The 27938-nt window shown below is 44.2% G+C and overlaps 1 protein-coding gene across 1 annotated transcript; it reads left to right on the top strand.

Moving 5' to 3' along the window:
• Positions 1 to 134: 134 nt before the first annotated feature.
• On the top strand, positions 135 to 27938 carry st8sia3 (ST8 alpha-N-acetyl-neuraminide alpha-2,8-sialyltransferase 3). The gene is made up of 4 exons (XM_042327908.1): positions 135 to 520; positions 5492 to 5614; positions 15469 to 16026; positions 25446 to 27938. The coding sequence occupies exons 1-4, from the start codon at positions 357 to 359 to the stop codon at positions 25726 to 25728; spliced, it is 1128 nt and encodes a 375-aa protein (XP_042183842.1). The 5' UTR covers positions 135 to 356; the 3' UTR covers positions 25729 to 27938.

Here is a 27938-nt window from a genome sequence, read left to right as displayed (position 1 = left end):
AACCTGCCACGTTAATTATCCTATCTTTGGGGCAGGTAAAACAACTTGTAGCGTAAATTCTCCTAAACCTGCTACGAAAAGTCCATTTTGACAAAAGCTGTATCCCTTCTAGCCAAAACCGAGCAGGACCGGTGCACCGGGAGAATGAGAACCGCTCTGAGCCAAGAAACAGAGACATACCTTCAAAACAAGAACCCTTTCAGATGCTGCCTGTCGCTACCTCTTTCATATTCTATCTGACTGTCTCTGGGTATAAAATCAAATATGACAGGCCAACCGACATGTCGCTTCTCCTCCGCTGAATAGCAACATAGCTGTCCTTGTCGTTGCACAGACGGGAATGTCAACTCGGAAATATGGTCCGCATAGCGAGCGTCCTGGGGTTGGTGATGCTCAGTGTTGCTCTGCTCATACTCTCATTGATCAGCTACGTGTCAATAAAAAAAGATTTTCTATTCACGAACCCCAAATACGCAAGTTCAGGGGGTTCTCGGATGTATATGTTTCATACCGGATTTCGGTAAGTATTACAATAACATCTCGCAATAGAAATGTGTGCTATGTGCGTAGGCAATAGCCTGCTGAAGTGTGCGGTTTTACGTTCTTGTAGCATATACATACACGTAACGGTCTTTATTATCATGCAACATATCATGGTGTGTTTTTATTTCCAGAATAGCAGGGGGGGGCTTCATATTAGGGGGGCTTGTGTCATAGGCTGCTAGCCTACAATCGGCTACACCACAAACCAAAAGGCCTATACTGTCACAGAATAAATATAACGACGCCTCTGTCGGTTCTCTCGTCATATTCTAAGGTCATATCAATAATCAACGTCTCCATATTTCCCACGATTATTGAATTTACCGCATGTCACAGTTTTTTTTATTCAGCCTGATATCAAGGTCGAATCTCAGCCAAATTAATGAATACAACAACAAGCCAGCTCACCGGTCGGAAATACAGCCGAATTTAATCCTATCTGGTCATGAACAAGAAGCACAGCGCATGTTGTAATGATCGTACTGCTGTGAAGGCTTTGTCACAAGGCCCCTGTGTTATGATGCTCAGCTAGAGAGGTCCTGAACGTCCAGCTGTGACGCAATAGCCACTGGCTGCTGTGTTCTCTGGCTCGCTCAAGGGAGCTGTCCTTGGTTCTGATTTAAATGTGGCGGTAAATTCATTTCCACCCTGTAATCATACCCCGCTTTGTTGAAACCAAGGTGTATCAGGCTGTATCATTGGATGCCCTCCCTTCCTCTCCACATAAACTAAACATATATATATATACAGATGAAGTCGAAGTTGAAATACACTTAGGTTGGAATCATTAAAACTCGTTTTTAAACCACTCCACAAATTACTTGTTAACAAACTATAGTTTTGGCAAGTCGGTTAGGACATCTACTTTGTGCATGATACAAGTCATTTTTCCAACAATTGTTTACAGACAGATTATTTCACTTAAAATTCACTGTATCACAAAGTTTACATACATTAAGTTGACTGTGCCTTTAAACAGCTTGGAACATTCCAGAAAATGATAACATGGCTTTAGAAGCTTCTGATAGGCTATTTGACATAATTTGAGTCAATTGGAGGTGTACCTGTGGATGTATTTCAAGGCCTACCTTCAAACTCAGTGCCTCTTTGCTTGACATTATGGGAAAATCAAAAGAAATCAGCCAAGACCTCAGAAAAAGTCTGGTTCATCCTTGGGAGCAATTTCCAAACGCCTGAAGGTACCACGTTCATCTGTACAAACAATAGTATGCAAGTATAAACACCATGGGACCACGTAGCCGTCATACCGCTCAGGAAGAAGACGTGTTCTCTCTCCTAGAGATGAACTTACTTTGGTGCGAAAAGTGCAAATCAATCCCAGAACAACAACAAAGGACCCTGTGAAGATGCTGGAGGAAACAGGTACAAAAGTATATATATCCACAGTAAAACGAGTCCTATATCGACATAACCAAGAAGCCACTGCTCCAAAACCGCCATAAAAAAGCCAGACTATGGTTTGCAACTGCACATGGGGACAAAGATGGTACTTTCTGGAGAAATGTCTGATGAAACAAAAATAGAACAGTTTGGCCATAATGACCATCGTTATGTTTGGAGGAAAAAGGGGGAGGCTTGCATGCCGAAGAACAACATCCCAACCGTGAAGCACAGGGGTGGCAGCATCATGTTGTGGGGGTGCTTCGTTGCAGGAGGGACTGGTCTACTTCACAAAATAGATGGCATCATGATGATGGAAAATGATGTGGATATATTGAAGCAACATCTGAAGACATCAGTCAGGAAGTTAAAGATTGGTCGCAAATGGGTCTTCAAAATTAACAATGACCCCAAGCATACTTCCAAAGTTGTGGCAAAACGGTTTAAGGACAACAAAGTCAAGTATTGGAGTGGCCATCACAAAGCCATGACCTCAATCCTATAGAAAATGTTTGGGCAGAACTGAAAAAGCATGTGCGAGCAAGGAGGCCTACAAACCTGACTCAGTTACTCCAGCTCTGTCAGGATGAATGGGCCAAAATTCACCCAACTTATTGTGGGAAGCTTGTGGAAGCCTACCCGAAACATTTGACCCAAGTTTAACAATTTAAAGGCAATGCTACCAAATACTAATTGAGTGTATGTAAACTTCTGACCCACTGGGAATGTGATGAAAGATATCAAAGCTGAAATAAATCATTCTCTCTACTATTATTCTGACATTTCACATTCTTAAAATAAAGTGATGATCCTAACTGACCTAAGACAGGGAATTTTTTACTAGGATTAAATGTCAGGAATTGTGAAAAACTGAGTTTAAATGTATTTGGCTAAGGTGTATGTAAACTTCCCACTATATGCACTACTGTTCAAAAGTTTGGGGTCATTTAGAAATGTCCTTGTTTTTGAAAGAAAAGCACATATTTGTCCATTATAATATAGCATCAAATTGATCAGAAATACAATGTAGACATTGTTAATGTTGTAAATTACTATTGTAGCTGGAAACGGCATATTGTAGTTTTGTACGCCTATCTACGTAGGTGTACAGAGGCCCATTATCAGCAACCATCACTCCTGTGTTCCAATGGCACGTTGTGTTAGCTAATCCAAGTTTATCATTTTAAAAGGCTAATTGATCATTAGAAAACCTGTTTGCAATTATGTTATCACAGCTGAAAACTGTTGTCCTGATTAAAGAAGCAATAAAACTGACCTTCTTCAGACTAGTTGAGTACCTGGAGCATCAGCATTTATGGGTTCGATTACAGGCTCAAAATGGCTCGAAACAAAGACTTTCTTCTGAACCTTATCAGTCTATTCTTGTTCTGAGAAATGAAGGCTATTCCATGAGAGAAATTGCCAAGAAACTGAAGATCTCGTACAACGCTGTGTACCACTCCCTTCACAGAACAGCGCAAACTGGCCCTAGCCAGAATAGAAAGAGGAGTGGGAGGCCCCGGTGCACAACTGAGCAAGAGGACAAGTACATTAGAGTGTCTAGTTTGAGAAACAGACGCCTCACAAGTTTTATTTATTTATTTATTTATTTTACCTTTATTTAACCAGGTAGGCAAGTTGAGAACAAGTTCTCATTTACAATTGCGACCTGGCCAAGATAAAGCAAAGCAGTTCGACAGATACAACGACACAGAGTTACACATGGAGTAAAACAAACATACAGTCAATAATACAGTATAAACAAGTCTATATACAATGTGAGCAAATGAGGTGAGAAGGGAGGTAAAGGCAAAAAAGGCCATGGTGGCAAAGTAAATACAATATAGCAAGTAAAACACTGGAATGGTAGTTTTGCAATGGAAGAATGTGCAAAGTAGAAATAAAAATAATGGGGTGCAAAGGAGCAAAATAAATAAATAAATAAAAATTAAATACAGTTGGGAAAGAGGTAGTTGTTTGGGCTAAATTATAGGTGGGCTATGTACAGGTGCAGTAATCTGTGAGCTGCTCTGACAGTTGGTGCTTAAAGCTAGTGAGGGAGATAAGTGTTTCCAGTTTCAGAGATTTTTGTAGTTCGTTCCAGTCATTGGCAGCAGAGAACTGGAAGGAGAGGCGGCCAAAGAAAGAATTGGTTTTGGGGGTGACTAGAGAGATATACCTGCTGGAGCGTGTGCTACAGGTGGGAGATGCTATGGTGACCAGCGAGCTGAGATAAGGGGGACTTTACCTAGCAGGGTCTTGTAGATGACATGGAGCCAGTGGGTTTGGCGACGAGTATGAAGCGAGGGCCAGCCAACGAGAGCGTACAGGTCGCAATGGTGGGTAGTATATGGGGCTTTGGTGACAAAACGGATTGCACTGTGATAGACTGCATCCAATTTGTTGAGTAGGGTATTGGAGGCTATGTTGTAAATGACATCGCCAAAGTCGAGGATTGGTAGGATGGTCAGTTTTACAAGGGTATGTTTGGCAGCATGAGTGAAGGATGCTTTGTTGCGAAATAGGAAGCCAATTCTAGATTTTTCTTTGGATTGGAGATGTTTGATATGGGTCTGGAAGGAGAGTTTACAGTCTAACCAGACACCTAAGTATTTGTAGTTGTCCACGTATTCTAAGTCAGAGCCGTCCAGAGTAGTGATGTTGGACAGGCGGTTAGGTGCAGGTAGCGATCGGTTGAAGAGCATGCATTTAGTTTTACTTGTATTTAAGAGCAATTGGAGGCCACGGAAGGAGAGTTGTATGGCATTGAAGCTTGCCTGGAGGGTTGTTAACACAGTGTCCAAAGAAGGGCCGGAAGTATACAGAATGGTGTCGTCTGCGTAGAGGTGAATCAGAGACTCACCAGCAGCAAGAGCGACCTCATTGATGTATACAGAGAAGAGAGTCGGTCCAAGAATTGAACCCTGTGGCACCCCCATAGAGACTGCCAGAGGTCCTGCCACAAGTCCTCAACTGGTAGCTTCATTAAATAGTACCCGCAAAACACCAGTCTCAACGTAAACAGTGAAGAGGCGACTCCGAGATGCTGGCCTTCTAGGCAGAGTTCCTCTGTCCAGTCTCAACGTCAACAGTGAAGAGGCGACTCCGGGATGCTGGCCTTCTAGGCAGAGTTCCTCTTTCCAGTGTCTGTGTTCTTTTGCCCATCTTAATCTTTTCTTCTTTTTTTGCCAGTCTGAGATATGGCTTTTTCTTTGCAACTCTTCCTAGAAGGTCAGCATCCCGGAGTCACCTCTTCATTGTTGACGTTGAGACTGGTGTTTTGCGGGTAGTATTTAATGAAGCCCAATAGGCCCTATATAGACAATAGGATGCCATTTGGAAATCAATCATTTTTATTTAACATTTTATTTAACCTTTATTTAACTTGGCATACTAACCATACTGTACATGTAAAACAATCTCTCACACCTCAGTTCCATAACTCTCCATGTTTTATCCCCACAGCCACAGTCGCCTCCCTTCACAAGTACAATGCCACCAGAATATCATCCAACCAATGTATCAATGTGTTTGCCTCTGTCCACAGGTCTCAGCTGGCCATGAAGTACCTGGACCCAGCCTTCACCCCTCTGACCAAGGCCCTAAACGAGATCATCCAGGAGAACACTTCCAAATGGCGCTATAACAGAACAGCTTTCACAGAACATAGGTGAAGTAGTCTATAGGATACATCTGGATGCTGTTCAGCACGCGCTAACGTTGCAAAACGTTTTAACGCTGTAACAGAACAGCTTTCACAGAACATAGGTGAAGTAGCCTATAGGATACAGTTGGTTTCTATTCATTAAGCACTAACGTTGCAAAACGTTTTAACAGAACAGCTTTCACAGAACATAGGTGAAGTAGTCTATAGGATACATCTGGATGCTGTTCAGCATAGGTGAAGTAGTCTATAGGATACATCTGGATGCTGCTAACGTTGCAAAACGTTTTAACGCTGTAACAGAACAGCTTTCACAGAACATAGGTGAAGTAGCCTATAGGATACAGTTGGTTTCTATTCATTAAGCACTAACGTTGCAAAACGTTTTAACAGAACAGCTTTCACAGAACATAGGTGAAGTAGTCTATAGGATACATCTGGATGCTGTTCAGCACGCGCTAACGTTGCAAAACGTTTTAACGCTGTAACAGAACAGCTTTCACAGAACATAGGTGAAGTAGTCTATAGGATACATCTGGATGCTGTTCAGCACGCGCTAACGTTGCAAAACGTTTTAACGCTGTAACAGAACAGCTTTCACAGAACATAGGTGAAGTAGTCTATAGGATACAGTTGGTTCCTATTCATTAAGCACTAACGTTGCAAAACGTTTTACATCAGAAAATAGTGTTGTTATTGGACACATTAAGGTAGTGACCTTCCTTTTTCAAAACCTTTTGGGGGGCCTAATGAACATGACCCACGCCAGGCTCATCGAAGCAGACTAACTTTAGACCAGGCTTGGTCTCTGGTGACAAACCTTAATATTAAAATGATAGAAGCAGATTTGGTTCTGGGTGCCGAGATTAGACCAGGCAATAAGCTATGGAGTGTTAGGAGAGAATGTTGTTTAGGAGTGTTTAAGAATATTTTAAGAGGAATGTTGTTTAGGAGTAGTTTTTGAGGAATATTGTTTAGGAGTGTTTAGAAATAGTTTAAGAGGAATGTTGTTTAGGAGGAATATTATTGAGGAGTGTTTAGGAGTAGTTTATGAGGAATGTTGTTTCGGGGTGTTTAGGAGTAGTTTATGAGGAATATTATTTTGGAGTTTTTAGGAGTAGTTTAAGAGGAATGCTGTTTAGGAGGAATATTGTTTGTGTTTTTAAGAGTAGTTTAAGAGGAATGTTGTTTAGGTGTTTTTAAGAATGGTTTAGGAGGGAATGTTGTTTAGGAGTGTTTCAGAGGGAATGTTGTTTAGGAGGGAATGTTGTTTCGGAGTGTTTAGGAGTGGTTTAGTAGGGAATGTTGAGTAGCTGTTTTTAGGAATGGTTTAGGAGGGAATGTTGTTTTGGTGTGGTTTAGGAGGGAATTTTGTTTAGGTGTTTTTAGGAGTGGTATAGGAGGGAATGTTGTTCAGGAGTGTTTAGGGGGAATGTTGTTTAGGAGTGTTTAGGAATGGTTTTAGGAGGGAATGTTGTTCAGGAGTGTTTAGGAGTGGTTTTGGGAGGGAATGTTGTTTAGGAGAGTTTAGGAATGGTTTTAGGAGGGAATGTTGTTTAGGAGTGTTTAGGAGTGGTTTTAGGAGGGAATGTTGTTCAGGAGTGTGTTTGGGAGGGAATGTTGTTTAGGAGTGTTTAGGAATGGTTTTAGGAGGGAATGTTGTTCAGGAGTGTTTAGGAGTGGTTTTAGGAGGGAATGTTGTTTAGGATGTTTAGGAGTGGTTTTAGGAGGAATGTTGTTTAGGAGTGTTTAGGAGTGGTTTTAGGAGGGAATGTTGTTCAGGAGTGTTTAGGAGTGGTTTTAGGAGGGAATGTTGTTTAGGAGTGTTTAGGAGTGGTTTTAGGAGGGAATGTTGTTCAGGGGTGTTTAGGAGTGGTTTTAGGAGGGAATGTTGTTCAGGAGTGTTTAGGAGTGTTTTAGGAGGAATGTTGTTTAGGAGTGTTTAGGAGTGGTTTTGGGAGGGAATGTTGTTTAGGAGTGTTTAGGAGTGGTTTTAGGAGGGAATGTTGTTCAGGAGTGTTTAGGGGGAATGTTGTTTAGGAGTGTTTAGGAGTGGTTTTGGGAGAGTTTAGGAGTGGTTTTAGGAGGGAATGTTGTTTAGGAGTGTTTAGGAGTGGTTTTAGGAGGGAATGTTGTTTAGGAGAGTTTAGGAGTGGTTTTAGGAGGGAATGTTGTTTAGGAGTGTTTAGGAGTGGTTTTAGGAGGGAATGTTGTTTAGGAGTGTTTAGGAGTGGTTTTAGGAGGGAATGTTGTTCAGGAGTGTTTAGGAGTGGTTTTGGGAGGGAATGTTGTTTAGGAGAGTTTAGGAGTGGTATAGGAGGGAATGTTGTTCAGGAGTGTTTAGGGGGAATGTTGTTTAGGAGTGTTTAGGAATGGTTTTAGGAGGGAATGTTGTTTAGGAGTGTTTAGGAGTGGTTTTGGGAGGGAATGTTGTTTAGGAGAGTTTAGGAGTGGTTTTGGGAGGGAATGTTGTTTAGGAGAGTTTAGGAGTGGTTTTAGGAGGGAATGTTGTTTAGGAGAGTTTAGGAGTGGTTTGGGAGGGAATGTTGTTTAGGAGAGTTTAGGACTGGTTTTAGGAGGGAATGTTGTTTAGGAGAGTTTAGGAGTGGTTTTAGGAGGGAATGTTGTTTAGGAGTGTTTAGGAGTGGTTTTAGGAGGGAATGTTGTTTAGGAGTGTTTAGGAGTGGTTTTAGGAGGGAATGTTGTTTAGGAGAGTTTAGGAGTGGTTTAGGAAGGAATGTTGTTTAGGAGGAGTGGTTTTAGGAGGGAATGTTGTTCAGGAGTGTTTAGGAGTGGTTTTAGGAGGGAATGTTGTTTAGGAGTGTTTAGGAGTGGTTTTGGGAGGGGAATGTTGTTTAGGAGAGTTTAGGAGTGGTTTTGGGAGGGAATGTTGTTTAGGAGTGTTTAGGAGTGGTTTTAGGAGGGAATGTTGTTTAGGAGAGTTTAGGAGTGGTTTTGGGAGGGAATGTTGCTCAGGAGAGTTTAGGACTGGTTTTGGGAGGGAATGTTGTTTAGGAGTGTTTAGGAGTGGTTTTAGGGGGAATGTTGTTTAGGAGTGTTTAGGAGTGGTTTTAGGAGGGAATGTTGTTTAGGAGTGTTTAGGAGTGGTTTTAGGAGGGAATGTTGTTTAGGAGTGTTTAGGAGTGGTTTTAGGAGGGAATGTTGTTTAGGAGTGTTTAGGAGTGGTTTTAGGAGGGAATGTTGTTCAGGAGTGTTTAGGAGTGGTTTTGGGAGGGAATGTTGTTTAGGAGAGTTTAGGAGTGGTATAGGAGGGAATGTTGTTCAGGAGTGTTTAGGGGAAATGTTGTTTAGGAGTGTTTAGGAATGGTTTTAGGAGGGAATGTTGTTTAGGAGAGTTTAGGAGTGGTTTTGGGAGGGAATGTTGTTTAGGAGAGTTTAGGAGTGGTTTTAGGAGGGAATGTTGTTTAGGAGAGTTTAGGAGTGGTTTTGGGAGGGAATGTTGTTTAGGAGAGTTTAGGACTGGTTTTGGGAGGGAATGTTGTTTAGGAGTGTTTAGGAGTGGTTTTAGGAGGGAATGTTGTTTAGGAGTGTTTAGGAGTGGTTTTAGGAGGGAATGTTGTTTAGGAGTGTTTAGGAGTGGTTTTAGGGGGGAATGTTGTTTAGGAGTGTTTAGGAGTGGTTTTAGGAGGGAATGTTGTTTAGGAGAGTTTAGGAGTGGTTTTAGGAGGGAATGTTGTTTAGGAGAGTTTAGGAGTGGTTTTGGGAGGGAATGTTGTTCAGGAGTGTTTAGGAGTGGTTTAGGAGGGAATGTTGTTTAGGAGTGTTTAGGAGTGGTTTTAGGAGGGAATGTTGTTTAGGAGTGTTTAGGAGTGGTTTTAGGAGGGAATGTTGTTTAGGAGTGTTTAGGAGTGGTTTTGGAGGGAATGTTGTTTAGGAGAGTTTAGGAGTGGTTTTAGGAGGGAATGTTGTTTAGGAGAGTTTAGGAGTGGTTTTAGGAGGGAATGTTGTTTAGGAGTGTTTAGGAGTGGTTTTAGGAGGGAATGTTGTTCAGGAGTGTTTAGGAGTGGTTTTAGGAGGGAATGTTGTTCAGGAGTGTTTAGGAGTGGTTTTAGGAGGGAATGTTGTTTAGGAGTGTTTAGGAGTGGTTTTAGGAGGGAATGTTGTTTAGGAGAGTTTAGGAGTGGTTTTAGGAGGGAATGTTGTTTAGGAGTGTTTAGGAGTGGTTTTAGGAGGGAATGTTGTTTAGGAGTGTTTAGTGGTTTTAGGAGGGAATGTTGTTCAGGAGTGTTTAGGAGTGGTTTTGGGAGGGAATGTTGTTTAGGAGAGTTTAGGAGTGGTTTAGGAGGGAATGTTGTTCAGGAGTGTTTAGGGGGAATGTTGTTTAGGAGTGTTTAGGAGTGGTTTTAGGAGGGAATGTTGTTTAGGAGAGTTTAGGAGTGGTTTAGGAGGGAATGTTGTTTAGGAGTGTTTAGGAGTGGTTTTAGGAGGGAATGTTGTTTAGGAGTGTTTAGGAGTGGTTTTAGGAGGGAATGTTGTTCAGGAGTGTTTAGGAGTGGTTTTGGGAGGGAATGTTGTTTAGGAGAGTTTAGGAGTGGTTTAGGAGGGAATGTTGTTTAGGAGTGTTTAGGAGGGAATGTTGTTTAGGAGAGTTTAGGAAGTGGTTTTAGGAGGGAATGTTGTTTAGAGTGTTTAGGAGTGGTTTTAGGAGGGAATGTTGTTTAGGAGAGTTTAGGAGTGGTTTTAGGAGGGAATGTTGTTTAGGAGAGTTTAGGAGTGGTTTTGGGAGGGAATGTTGTTTAGGAGAGTTTAGGACTGGTTTTGGGAGGGAATGTTGTTTAGGAGAGTTTAGGAGTGGTTTTAGGAGGAATGTTGTTTAGGAGTGTTTAGGAGTGGTTTTAGGAGGGAATGTTGTTTAGGAGAGTTTAGGAGTGGTTTTAGGAGGGAATGTTGTTTAGGAGAGTTTAGGAGTGGTTTTAGGAGGGAATGTTGTTCAGGAGTGTTTAGGAGTGGTTTTAGGAGGGAATGTTGTTTAGGAGTGTTTAGGAGTGGTTTTGGGAGGGAATGTTGTTTAGGAGAGTTTAGGAGTGGTTTTGGGAGGGAATGTTGTTTAGGAGAGTTTAGGAGTGGTTTTAGGAGGGAATGTTGTTTAGGAGTGTTTAGGAGTGGTTTTAGGAGGGAATGTTGTTTAGGAGAGTTTAGGAGTGGTTTTAGGAGGGAATGTTGTTTAGGAGTGTTTAGGAGTGGTTTTAGGAGGGAATGTTGTTTAGGAGTGTTTAGGAGTGGTTTTAGGAGGGAATGTTGTTTAGGAGTGTTTAGGAGTGGTTTTAGGAGGGAATGTTGTTTAGGAGTGTTTAGGAGTGGTTTTAGGAGGGAATGTTGTTCAGGAGTGTTTAGGGGGAATGTTGTTTAGGAGTGTTTAGGAATGGTTTTAGGAGGGAATGTTGTTTAGGAGTGTTTAGGAGTGGTTTTGGGAGGGAATGTTGTTTAGGAGAGTTTAGGAGTGGTTTTGGGAGGGAATGTTGTTTAGGAGAGTTTAGGAGTGGTTTTAGGAGGGAATGTTGTTTAGGAGAGTTTAGGAGTGGTTTTGGGAGGGAATGTTGCTCAGGAGAGTTTAGGACTGGTTTTGGGAGGGAATGTTGTTTAGGAGAGTTTAGGAGTGGTTTTAGGAGGGAATGTTGTTTAGGAGTGTTTAGGAGTGGTTTTAGGAGGGAATGTTGTTTAGGAGAGTTTAGGAGTGGTTTTAGGAGGGAATGTTGTTTAGGAGTGTTTAGGAGTGGTTTTAGGAGGGAATGTTGTTTAGGAGAGTTTAGGAGTGGTTTTAGGAGGGAATGTTGTTTAGGGAGTTTAGGAGTGGTTTTGGGAGGGAATGTTGTTTCAGGAGTGTTTAGGAGTGGTTTTGGGAGGGAATGTTGTTTAGGAGAGTTTAGGAGTGGTTTTAGGAGGGAATGTTGTTTAGGAGAGTTTAGGAGTGGTTTTGGGAGGGAATGTTGTTCAGGAGTGTTTAGGAGTGGTTTTGGGAGGGAATGTTGTTCAGGAGTGTTTAGGAGTGGTTTTAGGAGGGAATGTTGTTCAGGAGTGTTTAGGAGTGGTTTTAGGAGGGAATGTTGTTTAGGAGTGTTTAGGATTGGTTTTGGGGGGGAATGTTGTTCAGGAGTGTTTAGGAATGGTTTTAGGAGGGAATGTTGTTCAGGAGTGTTTAGGAGTGGTTTTAGGAGGGAATGTTGTTTAGGAGAGTTTAGGAGTGGTTTTAGGAGGGAATGTTGTTTAGGAGTGTTTAGGAGTGGTTTTAGGAGGGAATGTTGTTTAGGAGTGTTTAGGAGTGGTTTTGGGAGGGAATGTTGTTTAGGAGAGTTTAGGAGTGGTTTTAGGAGGGAATGTTGTTTAGGAGTGTTTAGGAGAGTTTAGGAGTGGTTTTGGGAGGGAGTGTTGTTTAGGAGAGTTTAGGAGTGGTTTTAGGAGGGAATGTTGTCAGGAGAGTTTAGGAGTGGTTTAGGAGGGAATGTTGTTCAGGAGAGTTTAGGAGTGGTTTTAGGAGGAATGTTGTTTAGGAGAGTTTAGGAGTGTTTAGGAGGGAATGTTGTTCAGGAGAGTTTAGGAGTGGTTTTAGGAGGGAATGTTGTTCAGGAGAGTTTAGGAGTGGTTTTGGGAGGGAGTGTTGTTTAGGAGAGTTTAGGAGTGGTTTTGGGAGGGAATGTTGTTCAGGAGAGTTTAGGAGTGGTTTTGGGAGGGAGTGTTGTTCAGGAGAGTTTAGGAGTGGTTTTAGGAGGGAATGTTGTTTAGGAGAGTTTAGGAGTGGTTTTAGGAGGGAGTGTTGTTTAGGAGAGTTTAGGAGTGGTTTAGGAGGGAATGTTGTTCAGGAGAGTTTAGGAGTGGTTTTGGGAGGGAATGTTGTTTAGGAGAGTTTAGGAGTGGTTTTAGGAGGGAATGTTGTTTCAGGAGAGTTTAGTGGTTTTGGGAGGGAGTGTTGTTTAGGAGAGTTTAGGAGTGGTTTTAGGAGGGAATGTTGTTCAGGAGAGTTTAGGAGTGGTTTTGGGAGGGAGTGTTGTTCAGGAGAGTTTAGGAGTGGTTTTAGGAGGGATGTTGTTTAGGAGAGTTTAGGAGTGTTTAGGAGGGAATGTTGTTTAGGAGAGTTTAGGAGTGGTTTTAGGAGGAATGTTGTTCAGGAGAGTTTAGGAGTGGTTTTGGGAGGGAGTGTTGTTTTGGAGAGTTTAGGAGTGGTTTTAGGAGGGAATGTTGTTCAGGAGAGTTTAGGAGTGGTTTTGGGAGGGAGTGTTGTTTAGGAGAGTTTAGGAGTGGTTTTAGGAGGGAATGTTGTTCAGGAGAGTTTAGGAGTGGTTTTGGGAGGGAGTGTTGTTTAGGAGAGTTTAGGAGTGGTTTTAGGAGGAATGTTGTTCAGGAGAGTTTAGGAGTGGTTTTGGGAGGGAGTGTTGTTTAGGAGAGTTTAGGAGTGGTTTTAGGAGGGAATGTTGTTCAGGAGAGTTTAGGAGTGGTTTTGGGAGGGAGTGTTGTTCAGGAGAGTTTAGGAGTGGTTTTAGGAGGGAGTGTTGTTTAGGAGAGTTTAGGAGTGTTTAGGAGGGAATGTTGTTTAGGAGAGTTTAGGAGTGGTTTTAGGAGGGAATGTTGTTCAGGAGAGTTTAGGAGTGGTTTTTGGGAGGGAGTGTTGTTTAGGAGAGTTTAGGAGTGGTTTTAGGAGGGAATGTTGTTCAGGAGAGTTTAGGAGTGGTTTTGGGAGGGAGTGTTGTTTAGGAGAGTTTAGGAGTGGTTTTAGGAGGGAATGTTGTTCAGGAGAGTTTAGGAGTGGTTTTGGGAGGGAGTGTTGTTTAGGAGAGTTTAGGAGTGGTTTTAGGAGGGAATGTTGTTCAGGAGAGTTTAGGAGTGGTTTTGGGAGGGAGTGTTGTTTAGGAGAGTTTAGGAGTGGTTTTAGGAGGGAATGTTGTTCAGGAGAGTTTAGGAGTGGTTTTGGGAGGGAGTGTTGTTTAGAGAGTTTAGGAGTGGTTTTAGGAGGGAATGTTGTTAGGAGAGTTTAGGAGTGGTTTTGGGAGGGAGTGTTGTTCAGGAGAGTTTAGGAGTGGTTTTAGGAGGGAGTGTTGTTTAGGAGAGTTTAGGAGTGTTTAGGAGGGAGTGTTGTTTAGGAGAGTTTAGGAGTGGTTTTAGGAGGGAATGTTGTTCAGGAGAGTTTAGGAGTGGTTTTGGGAGGGAGTGTTGTTTTGGAGAGTTTAGGAGTGGTTTTAGGAGGGAATGTTGTTCAGGAGAGTTTAGGAGTGGTTTTGGGAGGGAGTGTTTAGGAGAGTTTAGGAGTGGTTTTAGGAGGGAATGTTGTTCAGGAGAGTTTAGGAGTGGTTTTGGGAGGGAGTGTTGTTTAGGAGAGTTTAGGAGTGGTTTTAGGAGGGAATGTTGTTCAGGAGAGTTTAGGAGTGGTTTTGGGAGGGAGTGTTGTTTAGGAGAGTTTAGGAGTGGTTTTAGGAGGGAATGTTGTTTCAGGAGAGTTTAGGAGTGGTTTTGGGAGGGAGTGTTGTTCAGGAGAGTTTAGGAGTGGTTTTAGGAGGGAGTGTTGTTTAGGAGAGTTTAGGAGTGTTTAGGAGGGAATGTTGTTTAGGAGAGTTTAGGAGTGGTTATAGGAGGGAGTGTTGTTCAGGAGAGTTTAGGAGTGGTTTTAGGAGGGAATGTTGTTTAGGAGAGTTTAGGAGTGGTTTTAGGAGGGAGTGTTGTTTAGGAGAGTTTAGGAGTGGTTTTAGGAGGGAGTGTTGTTTATGTATTATCTGCTGGTGTAAAAAGTGCTTTATAAATAGATTTGATTGAATTTGATTGATATTACTGGATCGTAAGGAGAGTTAGCAAGTTCCATGCATACAGGATTCAGTAAGACCCTCCATAGGTCACCAGGCATTTATTTTGGGGTTCCTAGTGTGCAAGGGGTGGGGGAGTGGGACGCTACCACTGGTGGAGGAGAAGGCAGACAACATGGACACTTCTTGAAGGTGCAATATGCAGAAATCGCTCTGCCTTTTCCTGGTTGCTCATATTCTAATAGTTTGCCTACTTTCAGTTTATTTGACAATAGAGAATCATTGTACAATCTAAACCGCTGTGAAATATATTTTCCATAACCAAAAATATTGTATTTTCAGCTGTTTAAAGCTGGCTTACAAAACCTAAAGTACACAAAAACTAAACTTAAGAACGGGAAACATAGAAATAGCGCACATAGGACAGATCTACCGCTTATTAGACTTGCTTTCAATGACAATGACAGTTCTATGAATCCAATTTCTATGGGAATTTAGTGCGTCAATGAGGATCTGGTTTGCGCTTTGTGGGACTATCATTTGTTTTTCAACAGGAAAATGACCCAAAACACACCTCCAGGCTGTGTAAGGGCTATTTCACAATCACCTGACCTCAGCAAAATTGAGAAGGTTTGGGATGAGTTGGACCGCAGAGTGAAGAAAAAGCAGCCAGCAAGTGCTCAGCATATGTGTGAACTCCTTCAAGACTGTTGGAAAAACATTCCTCATGAAGCTGGTTGAGAGAATGCCAAGAGTGTGCAAAGATGTCATCAATGCAAAGGGTGGCTACTTTGAAGAATCTCAAATATAAAATATATTTTGATTTGTTTAACACTTTTTTGGTTACTCCACAATTCCATATGTGTCATTTCATAGTTTTGATGTATTCACTATTATTTCTACAATGTAGAAAATAGTAAAAAATTAAGAAAAACCCTTGAATGAGTAGGTGTATTTGAAACTTTTGACTGGTACTGTATATATTTCCTGAACTTTCTTATATCTCCCATAGGGGTCCTGATCAAATGAAGTACACTACATAGGACATAGGGTGCGATTTGGAATGTAGCCTAACATTTCCCCCACCTATTCTGATCTCTCCATCTCTTCCAGAAAAGAGATCTCTCAGCACATCGACATCGCCCACAACTTCACCCTGACCCGGAGCAGCGTGCGCGTGGGTCAGCTGATGCACTATGACTACTCCAGCCACAAGTACGTCTTCTCTATCGGAGAGAACTTCAAGTCCCTGCTTCCCGAGGCCTCTCCCATCGTCAACAAGCACTACAATGTGTGTGCCGTGGTGGGGAACAGCGGCGTCCTCACAGGGAGTCGTTGTGGTCCCGAGATCGAGAAGTTTGACTTCGTCTTCCGCTGCAACTTCGCTCCCACTGAGATCTTCCGCCGGGACGTGGGGCGGAGGACCAACCTCACGACCTTTAACCCCAGCATCCTGGAGAAGTACTACAACAACCTGCTGACCCTCCAGGACAGGAACAACTTCTTCCTGAGTCTGAAGAAGCTGGACGGGGCCATACTCTGGATCCCTGCCTTCTTCTTCCATACCTCGGCCACGGTTACCAGGACACTGGTCGACTTCTTTGTGGAGCACAGAGGACAGCTGAAGGTTCAGCTAGCCTGGCCTGGCAACATCATGCAGTACATAAACCGGTAAGACTGGACACACCAGAGTGATTGGTTGATTGATAAATTGATTGATTTGTTGGTTGGTTGATTGATTGATTTATGTTTATTGTCTTCAAGAGGAAGCTCTTAACAGATCACAAGTTACATATTAACACAAGTAATATAGAATCACAACTTGGACACACCTAGCATAGCACTGGACACACCCAACATAGCATTGGACACACCCAACATTGCATTGGACACACCCAACATAGCATTGGACACACCCAACATAGCATTGGACACACCCAACATAGCATTGGACACACCCAACATAGCATTGGACACACCCAACATTGCATTGGACACACCCAACATAGCATTGGACACACCCAACATAGCATTGGACACACCCAACATAGCATTGGACACACCCAACATGGCATTGGACACACTCAACATTGCATTGGACACACCCAACATGGCATTGGACACACCCAACATTGCATTGGACACACCCAACATTGCATTGGACACACCCAACATAGCATTGGACACACCCAACATAGCATTGGACACACCCAACATAGCATTGGACACACCCAACATAGCATTGGACACACCCAACATGGCATTGGACACACTCAACATTGCATTGGACACACCCAACATGGCATTGGACACACCCAACATGGCATTGGACACACTCAACATTGCATTGGACACACCCAACATAGCATTGGACACAACCAACATAGCATTGGACACACCCAACATAGCATTGGACACACCCAACATTGCATTGGACACACCCAACATAGCATTGGACACACCCAACATAGCATTGGACACACCCAACATAGCATTGGACACACCCAACATTGCATTGGACACACCCAACATAGCATTGGACACACCCAACATTGCATTGGACACACCCAACATAGCATTGGACACACCCAACATTGCATTGGACACACCCAACATAGCATTGGACACACCCAACATAGCATTGGACACACCCAACATAGCATTGGACACACCCAACATTGCATTGGACACACCCAACATAGCATTGGACACACCCAACATTGCATTGGACACACCCAACATAGCATTGGACACACCCAACATTGCATTGGACACACCCAACATAGCATTGGACACACCCAACATAGCATTGGACACACCCAACATAGCATTGGACACACCCAACATAGCATTGGACACACCCAACATTGCATTTGGACTTTTGTATGTTCTTCTCAGAAATAGATTTTATTTTAACCTTGTACAATCCATGCTTCTTACCATAACCTTTCCACCAGTAACTGACATGAAAATGTAGTAATACGCTAAGAAAAGAAGAGCTATCATTGACCAACACGATGTATATATTAAAATGTCATGGCTAGCTGTGTAGCTATGTCTTCTCCTCTAACTGTACACGGATCAGCATCGTATTGAGCTTTCCACCTCCTTTTCCGAAGCTTTTAAAAACATGGAAGCTAATTTTTTATTTTACCTTTATTTAAGGAGGCAAGTCAGTTAATTAAGAACAAATTCTTATTTACAATGACAGCCAAGGAACAGTGGGTTAACTGCCTGTTCAGGGGCAGAACGACAGATTTGTACCTTGTCAGCTTGGGGATTTGAACTTGCAACCTTTCGGTTACTAGTCCAACGCTCTAACCACTAAACTACCCTGCCGCCTCTACACTCTAACCACTAAGCTACCCTGCCGCCTCTACACTCTAACCACTAAACTACCCTGCCGCCTCTGAGCTTTCCACTAAGCTACCCTGCCGCCTCTTCTAACCACTAAGCTACCCTGCCTTTACACTCTAACCACTAAGCTACCCTAAGAACAAATTCTACACTCTAACCACTAAGCTACCCAGCCGCCAACAGTGGGTTATCCACTAAGCTACCTGCCTCCTCTACAGATTTAACCACTTGTCACCCTGGGATTTGAACTCTAACCACTAAGCTACCCTGCCGCCCAACACTCTAACCACTAAGCTACCCTGCCGCCACTACACTCTATCCACTAAGCTACCCTGCCGACTCTACACTCTAATCCACTAAACTACCCTGCCGCCTCTACACTCTAACCACTAAGCTACCCTGCCGCCTCTACACTCTAACCACTAAGCTACCCTGCCGCCTCTACACTCTAACCACTAAGCTACCCTGCCGCCACTACACTCTATCCACTAAGCTACCCTGCCGCCTCTACACTCTATCCACTAAGCTACCCTGCCGCCTCTACACTCTAACCACTAAGCTACCCTGCCGCCTCTACACTCTAACCACTAAGCTACCCTGCCGCCTCTACACTCTATCCACTAAGCTACCCTGCCGCCTCTACACTCTAACCACTAAGCTACCCTGCCGCCTCTACACTCTAACCACTAAACTACCCTGCCGCCACTACACTCTATCCACTAAGCTACCCTGCCGCCTCTACACTCTATCCACTAAGCTACCCTGCCGCCTCTACACTCTAACCACTAAACTACCCTGCCGCCTCTACACTCTAACCACTAAGCTACCCTGCCGCCACGGGGGTGGAAACTATGGATACAACTTACTCCGCGCTCCTGCATTATCGTAATTCATATATGCGCGCCACTAGAAATCACTGCGTTAGAGCGTTTCTGTTAGCTTATACATCCTGAAAAAATACACCATAGTACTGGTTGTAGGTTCAACTGCAGAGGCAAAAAACATAACTGATCTAAATGTTTGCCCCGATCAAGCAGACTAGATGCAGTTATTCCTAAATGAATATGCATTCAAAATGCCAGGCTTTTGAGCGGTTATTCAAATGGGAGACTATTCACTGCAGTTTACAGCCAATTCATGGCTTTTAAATCAAATTGTATTTGTCACATGCACCGAATACAACAGGTGTAGTAGACCTTACAGTGAAATGCTGTTATTTATTTATTTAACCTTTATTTAACTAGACAAGTCAGTTAAGAAATTCTCATTGACAATATCTGCCTACCCCGGCCAAACCCGGGCGACGCTGGGCCAATTGTGGCCAAAATACTAAAATAATGGGAAAGGGCAGTGTGGAGTACAATAGAAATTGCATCATCTGTGGATCTGTTGGGGAGGTATACAAATTGGAGTGGGTCTATGGTTTCTGGGATAATGGTGTTGATTTGAGCCATGACCAGCCTTTCAAAGCACCTCATGGTTACAGCTGTGAGTGCTACGGTTCGGTAGTCATTTAGGCAGGTTACTTTGGTGTTCTTGGACACAGAGACTATGGTGGTCTGCTTGAAACATGTCGGTATTACAGACTCAGTTTGAAAATGAGTTTGAAAATGTAATTGAAGACACTTGCCAGTTGGTCAGCGCATGCTCGGAGTACACGTCCTGGTAATCCGTCTGGCCCTGCGGCATTGTGAATGTTGACCTGTTTAAAGGTCTTACTCACATCGGCAATGGAGAGCGATCACACAGTCGTCCGGAACAGCTGATGCTCTCATGCATGCTTCAGTGTTACTTGCATCGATTCGAGCATAGAAGTGATTTAGCTCGTCTGGTAGGCTCGTGTCAATGGGAAGCTTCTCAGCTGTGCTTCCCTTTGTAGTCTGTAATAGTTTGCAAGCCCTGCCACATCCGACGAGCCTCAGAGCCGGTGTAGTACGATTCGATCTTAGTCCTGTATTGATGCTTTGCCTGTTTGATGGTTCATCTGAGAGAATACAGGATTTCTTATAAGCGTCCGGGTTAGAGTCCCGCTCCTTGAAAGCGGGAAGAAGGTTACATCCAAAGTGCAGTGGCTTGGAAATCCAATGGTGTTCAAAATGAGGCAAATAATAATAATAATAATTAGTAGGAAACCCCTTTGTCACCATTTTGATGTCACCAGATTATAACGTCAGCTAGCTAAGATTGCGGGGAGACAACTGGATTTTAGCTAGCTAACGTTAGCTTTGCTAACTATTTTTGATGAATTTTGCTAGCTTATGACAACATTGCCATATTTTTTAAGTAAATTTGACGACATGATAATGCTAGAAAAGTTGTTTCCTACTAATTATTTGACTATTTTATCAACGTCATGAGGTCCTCCACTCCCTCTTCTCCCGGTCCCAGGATCCCTGCTCCTCCTGGCCATGCTGCTTGGTCCTTTGGTGGTGGGTAGTTCTGTTACGAACGTCGTCAGGGAAATGACCGGACTAAGGTGCAGTGTGGTGAGCGTACATTTCTTTTTATTTTGGATGTCGCCAACAAAAACAAGAAAGAACAAAACGAACGTGAAGCTGAGTAGGGCTACACAGGCCACTAACAAAGTCAACTACCCACAAAATGCTAAAGGAAAAAAGGCTGCATAAGTATGATTCTCAATCAGAGACAACGATAGACAGCTGTCCCTGATTGAGAACCGTACCCGGCCAAAACATAGAAACACAGAACACAGAGTTTCCCACCGAGTCACACCCTGACCAACCAAACAGAGAATAGAAAGATCTCTACGGTCAAGATCTCCCCCCCAAAGCTGCGGACACTGGCCGCAAACCTGACACTATAGGGGAGGGTCCTGGTGGGCATCTACCTTGGTGGTGGCTCCGGTGCGGGACGTAGACCCCGCTCCACCTCTGGCTCCCCCCACTTTGGTGGCGCCTCTGGTGCGGGGACCCTCTCCGCGGGCTCCGGACCTGGGACCCTCACTGGAGGCTCTGGACCGGGGACCGTCGCTGGAGGCTCCGGACCGGGGACCGTCGCTGGAGGCTCCGGACCGGGGACCGTCGCTGGAGGCTCCGGACCGGGGACCGTCGCTGGAGGCTCCGGACCGGGGACCGTCGCTGGAGGCTCCTGACCGGGGACCGTCGCTGGAGGCTCCTGACCGGGGACCCTCGCTGGAGGCTCCGGACCGGGGACACTCGCTGGAGGCTCCGGACCGGGGACAGTCGCTGGAGGCTCCGGACCGGAGGCCGTCGCTGGAGGCTTCGGGCCATGGATCATCACTGGAGGCTTCGGGCCATGGATCATCACTAGAGGCTTCGGGCCATTGATCATCACTGGAGGCTTCGGGCCATGGATCATCACTGGAGGCTCACTGGAGGCTTCGGGCCATGGATCATCACTGGAGGCTTCGGGCCATGGATCATCACTGGAGGCTTCGGGCCATGGATCATCACTGGAGGATTCGGGCCATGGATCATCACTGGAGGCTTCGGGCCATGGATCATCACTGGAGGCTTCGGGCCATGGATCATCACTGGAGGCTTCGGGCCATGGATCATCACTGGAGCCTTCGGGCCATGGATAATCACTGGAGGCTTCGGGCCATGGATCATCACTGGAGGCTTTGTGCCATGGGTCATCCCTGAATTGAGGAGACGTAGTTCCACGCTCCCTACGGTAAGCACGAGGAGTTGGCTCTGAACCCTGACTCTGCCACACTCCCTGTGTGTCCCCTCCCCCAAAAATTTTGGAGCTGCCTCTCGTGCTTACCTCGTTGCCGTGACTCCTGGTATCGCCGCCGTTCCTCCCTTGCTGTTTCCGCCTGTTTCCATGGCAGGGTCTTGTCCCCTGCCATAACCTCCTCCCATGTCCATGGGGTCCTCCACTCCCACTTCTCCCGGTCCCAGGATCCCTGCTCCTCCTGGCCACGCTGCATGGTCCTTTGGTGGTGGGTAGTTCTGTCACAAACATCGTCAGGTACATGACCGGACCAAGGTGCAGCGTGGTGAACGTACATTTTATTTTTATTTTGGATATCGCCAACAAAAACAAGAAACAACTAGAACGACCGTGAAGCTTACTAGGGTTCTATAGGGGAAAGGGGACATATACACTACCAGTCAAAAGTTTTAGGACAGCTACTCATTCAAGGGTTTCTCTTAATTTTTTACTATTCTCTACATTGTATGATAACAGTGAAGACATCAACACTATGAAATAACACATATGGAATCATGTAGTAACCAAAAAAGTGTTAAACAAATCAAAATATATTTTATATTTGAGATCCTTCAATTAGCCACCCTTTTCCTTGATGACAGCTTTGCACACTCTTGGCATTGGCATTCTCTCAACCAGCTTCATGACGTAGTCACCTGGAAGGCATTTCAATTAACAGGTGAGCCTTGTTAAAAGTTCTTTCCTTCTTAAAGCGTTTGAGCCAATCAGTCGTGTTGTGACAAGGTAGGAGTGAATAAATACAAAACCTTGAATGAGTAGGTGTTCTAAAACTTTTGACCGGTAGTGTATGTATATGAACTATAATAATGCCACAATACCACGGGATCTGTACATAGCCTGGTAGAATGGCATTACATACACACAGCAGGGATATGTATAACCGTCTCGCCATAGAGAGAGAACTAATCATTCGGAAGGCACGATTTATTGCCCTCTCTCTCTGGCCTAATGTAGATCTTATCTGATCTGTGTCCGGTGCCTCAGAGTCATAAATCTCACTGAGGACAGTGTGAAACTTCTAGAATCTCCTGCCATGGCTTAACAGTAGCATGAATAAGTGTTAAAGTGTGCATGTAGGCTATACAAATTAACCATCTCTAAACAATCAGGCATCCAATGCAATATAAACAACATGCTAATAGGGTATCTGTCCCGCCTGCTCCCCCCTGGTGCTCGTGGACGCCAGGCTGCCCTGAATTACGGACTCCCGCCACCATCATGTACGTACACCTGCCTTCCCTCGTCACGCACTTCAGCGATATTGGGCTCCCCTGGACTCACTCAGTCACCTGTTTGTTACCTCTCCTATATTTGTCAGTTCCCCAGCTCTGTTCCCCAGTGCGGCGATATTGGGCTCCCCTGGACTCACTCAGTCACCTGTGTGTTACCTCTCCTATATTTGTCAGTTCCCTCTCCTATATTTGTCAGTTCCCTCTCCTATATTTGTCAGTTCCCTCTCCTATATTTGTCAGTTCCCTCTCCTATATTTGTCAGTTCCCTCTCCTATATTTGTCAGTTCCCTCTCCTATATTTGTCAGTTCCCTCTCCTATATTTGTCAGTTCCCCAGCTCTGTTCCCCAGTGCGGTGTTTGTCATATGTCCGTGTTTCCCGTGTGCTGACGCTGTTCCTGTCTTATTCTATGTCTGTTCCCGAATAAATGTCTGACTCCCCGTACCTCCTTCTCCTGTCCGGCGTCGGTCTTTACAGTGTCTGAAATATACAAGCTGCAGCAGTGCTATACAACTACAGAGGTAATTAGGCCTAAAGGCAATTGCTTACAGTCAATCATCATCTTAACGTAGGTAACAAACCTCCCGACAATAAATCCCATAACTTCACTTCTTGGATGCATCGACAATCTTCCTAAAATAAACAGTCAACTTGGTCGTGAACCAGAACTTGCTAATGGGACTGTGGAGAAAGTCATGTGCACAGGCATGGCCTTTTTTACAGTCTGTCCGTATTAGAGGGGCAGCTGATAGCCAGTGTCACTTTACAGAACCATTTAAAAATATATATTTTACAATTACTTAAACAGGCAAGTCAGTTAAGAACAAATTCTTATTTTCAATGATGGCCTAGGAACAGTGGGTTAACTGCCTGTTCAGGGGCAGAATTACAGATTTGTACTTTGTCAGCTAAGGGGTTTGAACTTGCAACCTTCCGGTTACTAGTCCAACACTCTAACCACTAGGCTACCCTGCCGCCACTATGGGGCCAGGAGGGTGCACAATGTTGAGGGAACAATGTCGTGGCAGAGGATCCACTAACTCAGTTGTTGCAGGGACGCTGGGGCTCTTCCTTGGGCGCGGAGTACAATGCCGGAGGCTGGCCACAGCTGAAGGAGGAATGTGGCACGCCTGCCACAGCTGTCTTTGGTAGCTCACTGAGGTTGGTGACTCTTTCACCACTGCTGAACGCGATGGCTCCCATAGTGGAACAGACTGGGACCCCTGGGTGAGACTCGTCGGGAATCTGGAGGCAGGGACCGGCTAAGCCCCAGAGACGTGGTCAGGGGGTTCCCCACGTGCGGTGGCCAGAGGGTCCTCAGGTCAGGGAATGGTCTGTCCCCAGTTCAGGGAACGGTGGGTACCCCAGGTCAGGAAACTGCCAGGTGACCACAGCCCTATGGGCCCTGGTGAACACAGCCCTATGGGCCCTGGTGTCCACAGCTCTCTGGGCTCTTGTCAAAAGTAGTGTGCTAGAAAGTGAACAGAGTGCTATTTGGGACACAGCCTGGTTGTACTATCATCTCCCTCAATCCCATTAAAGTAACCTGTTCGCACTGAATATATTCGTTTAACTCCGTCTGCATTAAACACCAGTGTCTATTGTGTCCATTGATGAGGGGACAATTTCATTTTGGGATAATGCATCAATGGTTTCAATTGGTTTACAACTTAGTACAGGAACATGTACAGCACTCACACATACACACACACACACACACACACACACACACACACACAAACACACACACACACACACACTTCTACATTTGCATTGCTTGCTTGTTTGGGTTTTAGGCTGGATTTCCGATATAAGCACTTTGTGACATCGGCTGATGTAAAAATGGCTTTATGAATACATTTGATAGATTGATAAACACACAAACACACACATATAACCACACACATAAACACTCGCACACACATACACACACATACACACACACACAGACACACATAAACACACACACACACATAAACACACACACATAAACACACACGCACACAAACACACACATAACCACACACATAAACACACACACACACATAAACACACACACATAAACACACACGCACACACACACACACACATAACCACACACATAAACACACACACACCCAAAAACACACACACACACACATAACCACACACAAAACCACACACACACACATTCCAATCCATTCTAACAGTACCCATTCTAACAGTATCCAGTACCCATTCTAACAGTATCCAGTACCCATTCTAACAGTATCCAGTATCAATTCTAACAGTATCCATTCTAACAGTATCCATTCTAACAGTATCCAGTACCCATTCTAACAGTATCCATTCTAACAGTAACCATTCTAACAGTATCCATTCTAACAGTAACCATTCTAACAGTATCCATTCTAACAGTATCCATTCTAACAGTACCCATTCTAACAGTATCCATTCTAACAGTAACCATTCTAACAGTAACCATTCTAACAGTATCCATTCTAACAGTATCCATTCTAACAGTAACCATTCTAACAGTATCCATTCTAACAGTACCCATTCTAACAGTAACCATTCTAACAGTATCCATTCTAACAGTAACCATTCTAACAGTATCCATTCTAACAGTAACCATTCTAACAGTATCCATTCTAACAGTATCCATTCTAACAGTACCCATTCTAACAGTATCCATTCTAACAGTATCCATTCTAACAGTATCCATTCTAACAGTATCCATTCTAACTACCCATTCTAACAGTATCCATTCTAACCCTGTCTGTTCTGTTGGTCTGTGCTACAGATACTGGAAGACCAAGCAGCTGTCACCGAAGCGTCTGAGCACAGGGATCCTCATGTACACTCTGGCCTCGTCCATGTGTGAGGAGATCCACCTGTACGGCTTCTGGCCCTTTGGCTGGGACCCCAACACGGGCAAGGAGCTGCCCTATCACTATTATGACAAGATGGGTACCAAGTTCACCACCAAGTGGCAGGAGTCCCACCAGCTGCCAGCAGAGTTCAAACTGCTCTATAAAATGCACACAGAGGGACTTATCAAACTAACTCTCTCACATTGTGCCTAGACCTGACTGGACTGGACCGAACCAGACTGGACCGGACAGACCTGGACCGGACTGTACATGGACTAGATCAGACTAAAAGGCTAAATCTGGCACATTATGTCATTTTCTGATTGTAAACTTTTTTTCTGGTTAAGAAGGTGTTAAATAACCAGATTACAACCAATTGGTCGCTGTTACTGTACAGCCAGCTATGAAGGTCTTTTTAATGACGACATCAAGAAATCAGGAGAAAGATGTTATATTTTGGTTGTTATCTGGTTAAATAACCAGAACCAGAACACAACTAGATATAAAGACGTATTTTTCTGGTTGTAAAAAGACATAAGCATAACGTCATTCGTTATCCAATCAGCATATAGCACAACCTGAGCATGACATCATAAAACATGCCATTTGCAACCAGTTTTTCCCGCTGCGATGGGCCAGTGAGATTCATACTGACTGCCCAAGATGGATTCCCAGGCTGCCCATGTTGTTGCCTGCTAGTGCTACGCTTTGTGACAGCTAAACTACAGCGGCTAAACTACAGCGGCTAAACTACAGCGGCTAAACTACAGCGGCTATACTACAGCGGCTATACTACAGCGGCTATACTACAGCGGCTATACTACAGCGGCTAAACTACAGCGGCTATACTACAACCTGTTATACTACAACGACTAAACTACAGCGGCTAAACTACAGCGGCTAAACTACAGCGGCTAAACTACAGCGGCTATACTACAGCGGCTATACTACAGTGACTAAACTACAGCGGCTAAGCTACAGCGGCTATGCTACAGCGGCTATACTACAGCGGCTAAACTACAGAGGCTAAACTACAGCGGCTATACTACAGTGGCTAAACTACAGAGGCTATACTACAGCGGCTATGCTACAGTGGCTATACTACAGTGGCTAAACTACAGAGGCTATACTACAGCGACTATACTACAGCGGTCCAAGCTACAGCGGCTATACTACAGCGACTAAACTACAGCGGCTAAACTACAGCGGCTATGCTACAGTGGCTATACTACAGTGGCTATACTACAGCGGCTATACTACAGCGGTCCAAGCTACAGCGGCTATACTACAGCGGCTATGCTACAGTGGCTATACTACAGTGGCTATACTACAGCGACTATACTACAGCGGCTATACTACAGCGGTCCAAGCTACAGCGGCTATACTACAGTGGCTATACTACAGCGGCTATACTACAGTGGCTATACTACAGTGGCTATACTACAGCGGTCCACGCTACAGCGGCTATACTACAGTGGCTATACTACAGCGGCTATACTACAGCGACTATACTACAGCGGCTATACTACAGCGGCTATACTACAGCGGTCCAAGCTACAGCGGCTATACTACAGTGGCTATACTACAGCGGCTATACTACAGCGGTCCACGCTACAGCGGCTATACTACAGTGGCTATACTACAGTGGCTATACTACAGCGGCTATACTACAGCGGTCCAAGCTACAGCGGCTATACTACAGTGGCTATACTACAGCGGCTAAACTACAGAGGCTAAACTACAGTGACTATACTGCAGCGACTATACTACAGCGGCTATACTACAGCGGTCCACGCTACAGCGGCTATACTACAGTGGCTATACTACAGCGGCTATACTGCAGAGGCTAAACTACAGTGGCTAAACTACAGTGGCTATACTACAGTGGCTATACTACAGCGGCTAAACTACAGCGGCTAAACTACAGTGACTATACTACAGAGGCTAAACTACAGCGGCTAAACTACAGTGACTATACTACAGCGGCTAAACTACAGTGACTATACTACAGAGGCTAAACTACAGCGGCTATGCTTCAGCGGCTAAGACACAGTAATATCAGACTTTTTTCTATAACCTGAGCTCATCATTCTATATCAGAGCTCTGGTTTATCTATGGCACAATAGAAATGACAAAAATCGAGAATACAGATTTCCCTGTATTGTGGTTATATACTGTATGTACTGCTGCAGCTGGTTATATTCTAACCAAGTGGTTTTGGTGATTATTTTTACATCAGGTTTTTTTCTCAGGAGATTTAGGTTGACGTGTTTTGTTTTGTTTTTTTGCTTTTTAAGAATTTTAAATCATGTTAACAAAGTATCACTACCGAATAATATCATTTAACAGGCACGAGAAATGGTTAGTGGTTAGAGCATTGGGCCAGTAACCCAAAAGGTTGCTAGAGCAAATCCCCCGAGCT

Source organism: Oncorhynchus tshawytscha, linkage group LG09 (assembly GCF_018296145.1).
Source record: "Oncorhynchus tshawytscha isolate Ot180627B linkage group LG09, Otsh_v2.0, whole genome shotgun sequence".
Lineage (NCBI taxonomy): Eukaryota > Metazoa > Chordata > Actinopteri > Salmoniformes > Salmonidae > Oncorhynchus > Oncorhynchus tshawytscha.
This window is presented reverse-complemented; position numbering and strand designations above follow the sequence as displayed.